Source organism: Ictalurus furcatus, chromosome 13 (assembly GCF_023375685.1).
Source record: "Ictalurus furcatus strain D&B chromosome 13, Billie_1.0, whole genome shotgun sequence".
Lineage (NCBI taxonomy): Eukaryota > Metazoa > Chordata > Actinopteri > Siluriformes > Ictaluridae > Ictalurus > Ictalurus furcatus.
The window spans coordinates 2,831,420-2,843,360 of record NC_071267.1 but is presented as its reverse complement, the minus strand read 5'-3'; the positions used below and the strand labels follow the sequence as shown (position 1 = coordinate 2,843,360).

The window sequence follows — 11,941 nt, the reverse complement described above, 5'->3', positions numbered from 1 at the left end:
AACACAATGGAAATTGTATCACACCATGTAAAAATAGGTGTCTTCATAAGCAGTCTGAGTTGGGTTAGCAATGTATAGCCAGCGTTTGTCATCTAGTATGATCTGGCAAGTGTGGTTTCCTTATAATAGCATCTCAGTCAACAATATTGCATTATTTACAAGGTTATTGTACAATGAGCTGACACTGGGCCTCATTTATCAAACTGGATATGAACATTTGTATGAATGTTTACACAAGATATTTGTGTTTATTTAATAGCAGGACACCTATATAGAACACAGACAAACACATATATTATTGTACCAGACCTTTTATTTATTTTTTATTTATTTTCCCCCTTCTTTCTCTTAACAGTAGGGTCTGATGTTAAAATTTTGTGTCTTGGGTTTAAATAGAAATATGTACATTATTTATTTATTGATAATAACGAGCTGAATCAGTTAAGAAATAAATGTATTTAAGAGATATGTTTGCAATTATGGCCACAACATTGTAGTGCTGTAATCCATAGGTGATGAATTTGCAGACAGACTTAGTATACCATGGAGCACATTTGAAGCAAAACATATCTTTCATATTGTTTATTTATTGAAGGCATAAACATTACAAATTATGATAATCTGATATTGTGGACAGATGATAAAACCTGGAACATTTAGAATATGGATTTGAAAAAGGTTATTTTTTTATATCTCTGACAAGAAATCTAAAATGATTAAACCAGTGATTAAATAAATTGTATCTATATATCTGTATAACAATTACAGTATCTGTGTCTGTGTAACTGTTACAGTAGCTGATATTATTGTAAGTATCAGTAGTAGCTGTTATAATGATGTACTGAATCTTTACACATGTAAAATATAAATGCTTGTTATTTTTTGTATATATTACAAAAAATTAACATTAAGCTCAGTGTAAGGCTGGTGCCAAGATGTCTGAACCTAGAGAGAACTACTCTCTGAGGACAAAGGACGACTTTGAGAAAGAACACTCAATCTTTCTCCCACAGAATTAGCATCCACACCTGAGATAGCACATCATGCTGCATGGAGCCTGGAAGATCCTCTCTTCCTCTCTCCCCCACACCCTTCTATTTCTCTGTATTGAGATCACCTCAAAAATGAGCATCTCCATCAGAGTCAGCCTCTAAGATCCTCACTTCCTCTCTCCCCACATCCTTCTATTTCTCTGTATTGAGAGCACCTTAAACACACCCAAGGTCTATATACATTACATAACATGTTTTAATGTGAATAAGATGTCGACTATACATGTTTACTATATTATACAAAAGGTCTCAGTGCAACTGGAAAATATGGCCTCATTCCCTCAACAGCAGTTCAAATAAAAACATTACATGCCGTTAAAGGCATACCCTCCCAGGGTCCCTCAGTCAAATTACCTCCTGTATGTAAATAAGGGACATCCTTCCACAAACATCAAATTATATCACAAACAGCACCTTTTGGTGGACCTCAGAACATCTGGGTATTTAGGGGAGAGCTGGCCAAAGATTCGGAGGAATCTGTAGACAGATCTCCTGCACGATCACTGTGTGTAGTTTTTTTCTCTACCAGGTATGCAAGTGTTCTCTCTTATGTTGTATTATTACGTTTTGAATTTGATTGGAATGTAATGTTGCATGTAATTCTTTCATATTATTATTAATAGTAGTGTTGGATTTGTATGTTTTCATACCTGGTTAAATAAATTATTAGACTTGATTATACTCTGAATTACTCTGAACTTATTGTCTCTAGTAAATTACGGTAAATCCTCGTTACAGCAAATCTGCAACCAGGTTAGTACAGGCTAACAATTTGGCATTAAGTTAAGTGTACTTAGAGTGTACAGACTCGATAGGAAATATCCGTTTAGGACAACATAAAGTTGATCGACCAAGTCTAAATAGGATGAAGTCTAATATGAATAACTAAGAAATAAATACAACATCGAGGTTTTTACAGTTGGAGTCAGATTTAATTTAAGAGAGAGTCAAGTAGAATTAGAATGACAAATTTAAATATATTCACATCGCTTCATAAGACAGGAACACGTGGGAACCCTTCTACCACGTCATTGGATACCGTCGTTGGACCAGTGAGTGGACCCCTACACTCAGTTTTTCTGTTTCTTTTCAAAATGCAACACTTTTTCTAGCAAATTATTAGCAACCATACAGTGCCCTGTAGAATTTTTGGCAAATGAGTAAGAAATTATATTTATATAACATTATACAAACATGCATTTAAACATTTATTTAACCCTGTAGATCCCTGTAGAATTAGTTAGTTAAAGGGTTCAAATTTGCTTAAAACAAATCAATGTATAATAAAGTCAGTGAAAAGGTCAATTACAAGATGACGCTAAAGTGACACCAAAGGTACACTGTATGGCCAAAAGTATGTGGACATGTGACAATCACACCTAAATGTGCTTGTCATAATCCCATTCCCATGGAGTTAGTCTATTTTTCAGGTATAACAGCCTCCTCTCTTCTGGGAAGGCTTTTCACTAGATTTTGGACTGTGGCTTTGGGGTTTTGTGCTCATTCAGCAGTTAGAACATTAGTGAGGTCAGGTGCTGATGCTGGGTGAGGAAGTCTGAGGTGCAGTCAGAATTCCATTTCATCCCAAATGTGTTCAGTGGGGTGGAGCTGAGGGCTCTGTGCAGGCCAATCAAGTTTCTAACTTCTAACTTTGCGACAACAGTTTGGGAAAGGTTTGCATATTGGTGTGATGTCAAGGTGTCCACATACATTTGACCATTTAGTATAAATCTCTAATAATGTCAACCATTTGGTGGTGCTAAATGACAAAATCAGCAGTGTGGTCTACAGTTTAATATTGGGCCAACATCATATTCCACTAACGATGGGAATTCCGGCTCTTTTTTAGTGAGTCAGATTATTTGTCTCAGCTCACCAAAGAAAGTCGGCTATTTTGGCACCCAAATGGTTTGTTACCAATCTTTTGACCAGGCATTGTTCTTCCTTTCCTAAATATGTCTGAAATTGTTCACATTGTATATTATAAAATCATTAATGAATACAGTAAGCATTCCTGCATTAATATTACTGTACCCAGTAATCCTAATAACTGATCACCTCCACAATTACACTTGGCTACATACAGTACATCTTCAACAAGCACCAGTGCAGATGCTGATTTCATACATTCACACGTCTCAGCATTCAGGCTAACAAATGGTTCACATGTTTAAAAAGAGGTTTCCATGGAAGCAATTTGATTAAATTATACTGCAAGAGAAGTGGAATTGCCTACATCGACAAAAAGACATAAAGGATTATAATATATTTGAGTTAGCTCTTATATAAAAGAGCCATCTCAAAGAACCAACTCTTTCACAAACAACACATCGCTACTTCTCATGGTTACTTTTTATACATCACAAACTCTGCATGAAAACTAGTGCATTGTTTTTAACATGAAGCCCCAGATCTTTATTGCAATCTATGTCATTAATCTGCTGAGATCTGTACCAATTGTTGTCTTATTTACTTCTTATTACACTTATTATTAAGTATACAAAGTACGGATGCAAAGTAAATGTAATTTGAATGTAGCGCTTTTTAAAGGTGAACTGTTTATATATTAAATGAAAGTCAACAAAAACTATATTACTGATTACAGGGCTTAAAAGAAATGTTAAAAATATTGTGACTATGGCTTTCCATCATTACACATTAGGCTATATTTTTAGCATGTCTAAGCAATACAACAAAGATAATTAATGCCATTAATTATCTTAAGAAATAATCCAGCATCATAGACATCAAAATGCGACAAAATAGGGTTTACTCTTTGAGCAAATATGAGTTTCAGTTATTAAAATAGGATCTCAAATCACCAGTCAATGTCTGAACACATTTCAATAACTAAAGTTCATACGTGCCTCTTTGACATGTTCTTCGTTTCTGTATCTGCCATTTAAAGGGTGACGTCTGTGTGCATGTAACATAACATTTTATATGAAAAGTTTGCACACTGTCATATCAGATCTTGCCAGCAGAACCCATTTAGTTACAGCAAATAATAATTAAATATGCATGTTGGTGAATACAGCATGCCAACCTTTCTACTTGATTGTGTATTCTAAGCTTGTCTAAACATCACTATAAGCTGCAGCAGCTATAAGAGAAAGTTAATGAAAGTTAACGCTATAAGTTCTAAGCAAGTTTTCTATTTCTATGAAAATTGCCAATTATACCAAAAGTCAAAATGTCTCTTAATGTATTTTCCCCCATATGCAAGTGAGGACTTTGTGAATAATCGGAATAGCACTGTGTGCTCCTGAAAATTTCCTCAGGGTTAGGGACACCTGACTCTGACACCTTACACTACACATAAGATTAAACGTAACTTTGCAGTTAATGTTCAAATTGTAGAGCAGAGTGATCACTCTTGATTTAGAGCGTTTGTGCCTTCTCCAGCTCCCTCAGCCCCTGCTTCCTCCAACATCTTCTGATAGTTGCTTTTAAAGAACCCAGCCTAGGAGTGATAGAAAAGTTCAAGCAACATATTGCAGAGCCCAGAATATCTGAAGGTTTTCAGAGCATATACAGTATCTCACAAAAGTGAGTACACCCCTCACATTTTTGTAAATATTTGATTATATCTTTTCATGTGACAACACTGAAGAAATGACACTTTGCTACAATGTAAAGTAGTGAGTGTACAGCTTGTGTAACAGTGTAAATTTGCTGTCCCCTCAAAATAACTCAACACACAGCCATTAATGTCTAAACTGCTGGCAACAAAAGTAAGTACACCCCTAAGTGAAAATGTCCAAATTGGGCCCAATTAGCCATTTTCCCTCCCCGGTGTCATGTGACTTGTTAGTGTTACAAGGTTTCAGGTGTGAATAGGGAGCAGGTGTGTTAAATTTGGTGTCATCGCTCTCACACTCCCTCATACTGGTCACTGGAAGTTCAACATGGCACCTCATGGCAAAGAACTCTCTGAGGATCTGAAAAAAATAATTGTTGCTCTACATAAAGATGGCCTAGGCTATAAGAAGATTGCCAAGACCCTGACACTGAGCTGCAGCACGGTGGCCAAGACCATACAGCGGTTTAACAGGACAGGTTCCACTCAGAACAGGCCTCGCCATGGTCGACCAAAGAAGTTGAGTGCACGTGCTCAGCATCATATCCAGAGGTTGTGTTTGGGAAATAGACGTATGAGTGCTGCCAGCATTGCTGCAGAGGTTGAAGGGGTGGGGGTTCAGCCTGTCAGTGTTCAGACCATGCGCCGCACACTGCATCAAATTGGTCTGCATGGCTGTCGTCCCAGAAGGAAGCCTCTTCTAAAGATGATGCACAAGAAAGCCCACAAACAGTTTGCTGAAGACAAGCAGACTAAGGACATGGATTACTGGAACCATGTCCTGTGGTCTGATGAGACCAAGATAAACTTATTTGGTTCAGATGGTGTCAAGCGTGTGTGGCGGCAACCAGGTGAGGAGTACAAAGACAAGTGTGTCTTGCCTACAGTCAAGCATGGTGGTGGGAGTGTCATGGTCTGGGGCTCCATGAGTGCTGCCGGCACTGGGGAGCTACAGTTCATTGAGGGAACCATGAATGCCAACATGTACTGTGACATACTGAAGCAGAGTATGATCAGTATGCAGTATTCCAGCATGATAACGACCCCAAACACACCTCCAAGACGACCACTGTCTTGCTTAAGAAGCCCTATAGAGTATATGTGGGGCATCCTCAAACGGAAGGTGGAGGATCACAAGGTCTCTAACATCCACCAGCTCCGTGATGTCATCATGGAGGAGTGGAAGAGGACTCCAGTGGCAACCTGTGAAGCTCTGGTGAACTCCATGCCCAAGAGGGTTAAGGCAGTGTTGGAAAATAATGTTGGCCACACAATATATTGACACTTTGGGCCCAATTTGGACATTTTCACTTAGGGGTGTACTCACTTTTGTTGCCAGCGGTTTAGACATTAATGGCTGTGTGTTGAGTTATTTTGAGGGGACAGCAAATTTACACTGTTATACAAGCTGTACACTCAGATATTTACAAAAATGTGAGGGGTGTACTCACTTTTGTGAGATACTGTATGTCTTGAAATTTAAATATATATATATATATATATATATATATATATATATATATATATATATATATATATATATATATATATATATATATATTATTTTTTTTTTACATTTTTAATGATTATCTGTAATCTGTACTGACCTTGTAGAGGCCTGCAGTGATAAGAGCCAGAAGCACAAGACCTCCTACAACACCTCCAATTGTCTCCTTAAGTGGGAATTTCTCCTCATACACCTCCACCTGGGTATTAATCTGCACAGTAACAATAACAGGTCACTCTGGCAAGTGAAGTCAGAATCTCCAAGATAATTTTTTACAAAAGTGGACATAATGAGATCTAATACCGTGTAGACTTACAAAGTAACAGGAAATATGCAATTTTATGCAGCCATTAGAAGCTCTCTCCCTAAAGAGAGCGATGCAGCAGTGCTTTAATCCTTTAGTCTGTCCAGCTCTCTCTCCTCCACATCTGTACTCTCTGCTACATGGATCATTTTCCAAAGCTTTATATTTCATGCTTTCAATACTGCCATCAGTGCCACCATGCTCGTTATCTCTTAGAATGATGTCTAGCTGTAACTCAGCATTGTAAAGCTGCATTTCATTCTGGAACTTTGGGTCCAATTGTTCTACTTTTGAGTACAAAAGTTGTCCTATAACATCTGTATCCTAGCAGTTTTATACCAACTCTCACCACCAGAGGTCCATGAAAGTCATGTGACTTTAAACTTATTTATTTTAATGGCAGTGTTTAAATTATATTAAAGTGCTCAGTTTCACCATTTAATAACTGATAAACTATAAATAGTAACTATAAATATAAAATATTTAAAAAATAAAAACTAGAGTAAACAGGTAAAGCATAGCTCGTCAGATGGTTTAAATAGGGTCTTAACTAGTTGGTGTACCTTGCCAGTGGGTGCAGTGTTTACAGAATCAGAGAAGTAGATATATGTCGTTTTGTTATAGTCCAGTGTTGCTGTACTGACCAGCTCGAACACTGCTGATCGCAATCCGGTCTAAAAGTGAGAAGGTGTACAGAAATGATTAATGGTACAGAGAGGTAGAAAATATGGACAATTGGTGGAAATATCAGTAATACATGACATCATAAATATACCTGTTCAATCCATCCAGAGCTGATATTACCAGAGATGGTGTAGAATTTTGTCTGCTTTCTAATGAGATTTTCAGGACATTTAAACACTCTGCACACAGCTACGGAGCAATTCTAAAACCCACATACCACAAATAAATTCATTAATGATATTAATGCATTTCAAGGGAAAATCTTGAGAAGACAATTCAGAAAATGTTTGGTGATTATACAAAGGCATAAAAGTTACTCACCACATCAGGTTGTTTTTGCAGAGCTGCCACAAAATCATGGATTGTTGGCGACTCATCTTTGTCTGTATTGCAGCCTTGAATCTAAGAAACACAGTAACAAGTTCCAGAGTTGCTTGTCTTTATTCTTCAATTCTAAACTGTTTTTTTCTTTTCCATATGATTCACACACCATTTTTTAAAAATCCTTAAACAGTTTTGTTTCTGTAGCACTTTTATCAGTTGAGACTGTCACTAAGCAGTTTTAGAGAAATCTCGATGTAAATTTAGATCTCAAATGAACAAGCCAGAGGTGATAGTAGCAAGGAAAAACTCCCTGATATGACATGAGGAAGAAACTATGAGAGATACCAGACTCCAAAGTGTCTAGTATCCAATTGAGATTAAACACTGAATAAACTGTGAGACTTGAGCATATGCATGTTTTTGCAATTTTTTACATGTGGGACAATCCACAGCAGCAGAAGGTGAGTCACTAGTGCAGAAATCTCCGAGTACAGCATCATAATCTTCAGTTCTCTATGTGAACCATCTGAAGTGTCTATGTAGAAGTCTGGTTCCTTATCAGGAACAGTCATAATTAGAATCCTTTAAGGAGCTAAAAACCCTTAATTATCCAACAAACCTTTGAAACCCCATTTTTCCCTAAGAGTGTGACTAACTAGCAGTAGTTTCTTAGCTATGTACATTAGTAGAAGCTAACTAAACTATATCACCTAAAAATGATGCTGACTGTCTGTAGTTTGTGCACATTTATACATTTCTGTGTTCCAGTGTTTTTTTTATTTTTTTTGTTTGTTTGTTTGTTTGTTTTTTTATGTTGGCATCCTACACTGGGGCCTGTCCCAACTCCAGTAACGGAGGTCAGGATGAATAGTACATTACACAATTAACGACCATAAACAATTCACCACAAAGCCACCAGAGGGCACCCTCACACATAACTTCTTCTTAACACAATGTCCTGTGTTTGTGTGTTTGTGCATACCAGTTTAGTTTCTCCTTTGAATGATCAAACACAGGAAATGAGTGGAATAACAGAAGAAGAAGTCAAAAATATGTGGGAGGGTCCATCTTGTTCCACCTTGGACCACTAGAGGGCACCCCTGTTCTCCATGTAGAACTTATTTCTCTGTTGTCTCCCTCCATTTTCTGTGTAACTATACTCATGTGTTTCTTAATTTCCTGCCTGGTTAGTGCTCTATTTAAGTTATTTAAGTACTCGTGTCAGGTTATGTTTGAGTTCCTGGTTTTCTTATGTTTGTTATGCTTGTGTTATTTGCACTATGTTTTTGATTATTTAGCATTTTTCTTAGTGTTTACTCTAGTTCATTTAGTTCTGATATCCTTGTTCCTAGTGTGTCTACTCCTCATGTTTGTCCCTAAATTTGGTGTCCTTGAACCTGTTACCTATGTTAACCCAATAAAGAAGCTCTGCACGTGCATCCGCCTCCATGGACTCTCCCTCGTGACCGCTCTGTGGTGGCTTGGCAGGGAAGTCATCATGGTGGGCATGACATTTTTTAATAATAAATAGATTGTCAAAGATTTATAGCTGCAGAAAACCTCAGCAATAATGTCAATCTACAATACCTGCAAGTTGTTATTAGTCCAGATGTCCTTAACTCCTAATTTTATGGGTACTCTGATGAAAATGTTGACACTCAAATCCCTGAGGTCATTCTCCACCTGAGAGGGAGTGAGAATTTAATAATAATAACATTTTGCTCTTGTAAAAAAAAACAAAAAAACAAAACAAACAAACAAACAAAAAAAAAACAAGGCATACCAAAGGTTTTCCTAAATTTTTTTAATACCTTGAATACTTGGTGGACTGGTTTCGCAAGGTCATTTTTCCCGGAAGTAAAATTAATGTGGATAGTGGAATTCTCATGCCTTGATATGAAATCATATAACATAAGATGTTACTCACACATAACTAATCAAACTTCAGTAGATGCACACAGTTAAAGGCCATTGATGTATACGTGTGTTCTGTTGGTATATTATAATATTTGACAATTTATTGAAAGATGTAAAAAATAAATAAATAAATAAATAAATAAATAAATAATAATAACAATAACAATAATAATAAAAGTACGGCAGATTCACATTTATAATTATACATATATATTTATTTGAACTATAAATCAGCAAAAGTATAAAGACTAACCTGATCAATGCAATGTAGATGGCATATTTAACATCAATGGTTTTGTTTTTGAATAGTTCATTGTCAGGTGCATGTCTGTCATTGTCACTGTAAAGATTGGGGTATTTATATCAGTTCAGAAAACACAATTCTTTTTACAAAATGAACATAGATTTTGAACATAGGTTTTTGATGTGATCCATTCTCTATGTATAGAAATTGCAATTAAATTACCACAACCTGATTTGAAAAGAATAGGCTTTATTTATCTTATTTAGCAATCTTTAGGCCAGACCTACTTAATGTATCTTTTTTTTTTTTCCAGGACTGTGTGGACAAAAATAATCTAATATTTTTAAACCAAACCTGAGCCACTTTCGTATGTGGTTCTAGATCAGATGCATATCCATGTGACACGAATGAGAAGTCAGATTGTAATTCTTGTGACTTTTTCCAAATGTGCATGCACATATACTCTGTTGTTGTCATTACCCAGGGTCAGCAGCATGACAAAACAACAACAAAAAAGCACAGCAATAGCAGTGGATCTATCCATCTTGACTGTTATTTAGGGAACGTAATCAATTGCTACCGAAACGGAGTAGTGTTCAAAACAATTACCCAAGAATGGCAAAGTTTGGTCAAAAATGAATGTGGCTACAATGCCACTAACTCTCACTCACTCACTCAGTAATTGCTCTATCCTTGTCAGGGTCACAGTGGATCCAGAGTCTATCCTGCAGGAATACACCCTGGATGGGATGTCAGTCCATAGCAGGACACCATGCACACACACATTCATACACTTGTTTACACCTAGCGGCAATTCAGACTGGCCAACCCGCCTAATGCCATATTTTTGAGAGATGGATGGAAACTGGAGAACCCAGAGGAACCACATGGACACAGAGAGCACATGCACAGAAACTCCACACAGTCAATAACTCAAGCTCAGGATTGAACCTGGGACAGCTACTCGCTTTGCCACCGTGCTGCCTGACAAAGAAATACTCTCACATAGAAATACTCTGTGAATCCCTCCAGTCCATGGTCCCACCATTTCTGGCTCCTCTCCCAGACCCACACATCACGTAGCGCAGCAATGCCAGCAATAGCTGCGAAAACTAGTCATCGCATCTCTTTTTCCAACTTCTTAAACTGTACAGCTGACAAGCTGTTTGGTGACTTCCAGAGCAAACCAGTCTTGGGCTATTAGTGTATTCATTTGTTGCTTCTTCTATGGTAGACTGTCTCACAAAGAAGATTTTTTTTATATAGTTTGTGATGAAGAAAAAATTGATATTGATGAGCACATGCAGGGTGTTTTGGAGAACAGGTGCATTATGATTATAGACAGATACTGGTAACTTCCATTTACAAATGTGAACAGTCAAAATAGACAGATCCAATCTAAGCACACACAAAAAAAAAATCTGAATTTTGCAAATGAAGTTGTAATGGGAATGTAGCCTGTGTGTCCTTTTTGGACAAAAGACATTCCATTCATTTTAATGCACAGAGATACAATCCACCATGTGGAATGTGCTGGTTAATATAATAATATAATATAAGAACTCACCTGGAAGCAGATGCAGTGAACATCACCATCCTGTCAAAGTTACTGTCTTTGTTTATGTTATATGTAACATCGAAGATAGCCTATGGAGGTAATACAGGAATTGAGGTATTGCATAATTTCAGATGTTACCCTAAAGAGAAAACAATGTAAGTCCTTTGTGAATGTATTAAATAACTCTAATTTATTTGCTAATTCTAATATTTACTGTCAATAATCACAAATCTACTTTTCTATCCTAGGCATAGCTTGAAACTCAATCCCCACCATTCCTCCTACTATAAAATACCTAAAAAAGAAGGAATACTAAAAGAAGTATGAACTCATTTGGACTCACCAAGCCATTATTCTTGAAGATGGGTTTACTGATTAAACAAGTCGTCTCCCCCAGTGCAGCTTTTTCATCACTATCCACAGATACACACTCCAGTCTGCCCTTCTCAGACAGAAAACAAGACAGACATTTTTCCAGTTTGCTCCTCAGAGTCCAGTCCAATCACATAGAAATATAATAGAATGAAATGAAGCGGCATTTCTACTGACCAAATATATTTAAATTGTTTAAGTCATCGCATTGTAACAATTCCCTTGAAGGATATATCATTCATTAACACTCGTTTTGAAGTCCGTATACACTGAGCCTTCATAGCACATTCATAAGAACTGCATAAATACTCTAGAAAGCATCATGTTTAAAAGTTTTTGTATGGCTTATCATGACCTTAGGGTATACAGTATCTGGAGAAAGGATCAAATGCATAGCAG

At 36.9% G+C, this 11,941-nt stretch overlaps 1 protein-coding gene across 2 annotated transcripts in view; it reads right to left on the bottom strand.

Annotated features, from left to right (window-relative positions):
• Positions 1 to 3,402: 3,402 nt before the first annotated feature.
• LOC128616624 (integrin alpha-M) overlaps positions 3,403 to 11,941 on the bottom strand; it is a 35,123-nt gene continuing 26,584 nt past the window's right edge. For both annotated transcript variants that reach the window (XM_053639242.1, XM_053639243.1), the window contains exons 21-30: positions 11,514 to 11,612; positions 11,180 to 11,259; positions 9,622 to 9,708; positions 9,263 to 9,341; positions 9,039 to 9,134; positions 7,449 to 7,529; positions 7,219 to 7,329; positions 7,007 to 7,117; positions 6,240 to 6,350; positions 3,403 to 4,515 (exon numbers count right to left, since the gene is read on the bottom strand). In XM_053639242.1, the coding sequence (XP_053495217.1) occupies positions 4,423 to 4,515; positions 6,240 to 6,350; positions 7,007 to 7,117; positions 7,219 to 7,329; positions 7,449 to 7,529; positions 9,039 to 9,134; positions 9,263 to 9,341; positions 9,622 to 9,708; positions 11,180 to 11,259; positions 11,514 to 11,612 (948 nt within the window). In that variant the 3' untranslated portion in view covers positions 3,403 to 4,422. The remainder of the gene's footprint in view (positions 4,516 to 6,239; positions 6,351 to 7,006; positions 7,118 to 7,218; positions 7,330 to 7,448; positions 7,530 to 9,038; positions 9,135 to 9,262; positions 9,342 to 9,621; positions 9,709 to 11,179; positions 11,260 to 11,513; positions 11,613 to 11,941) is intronic.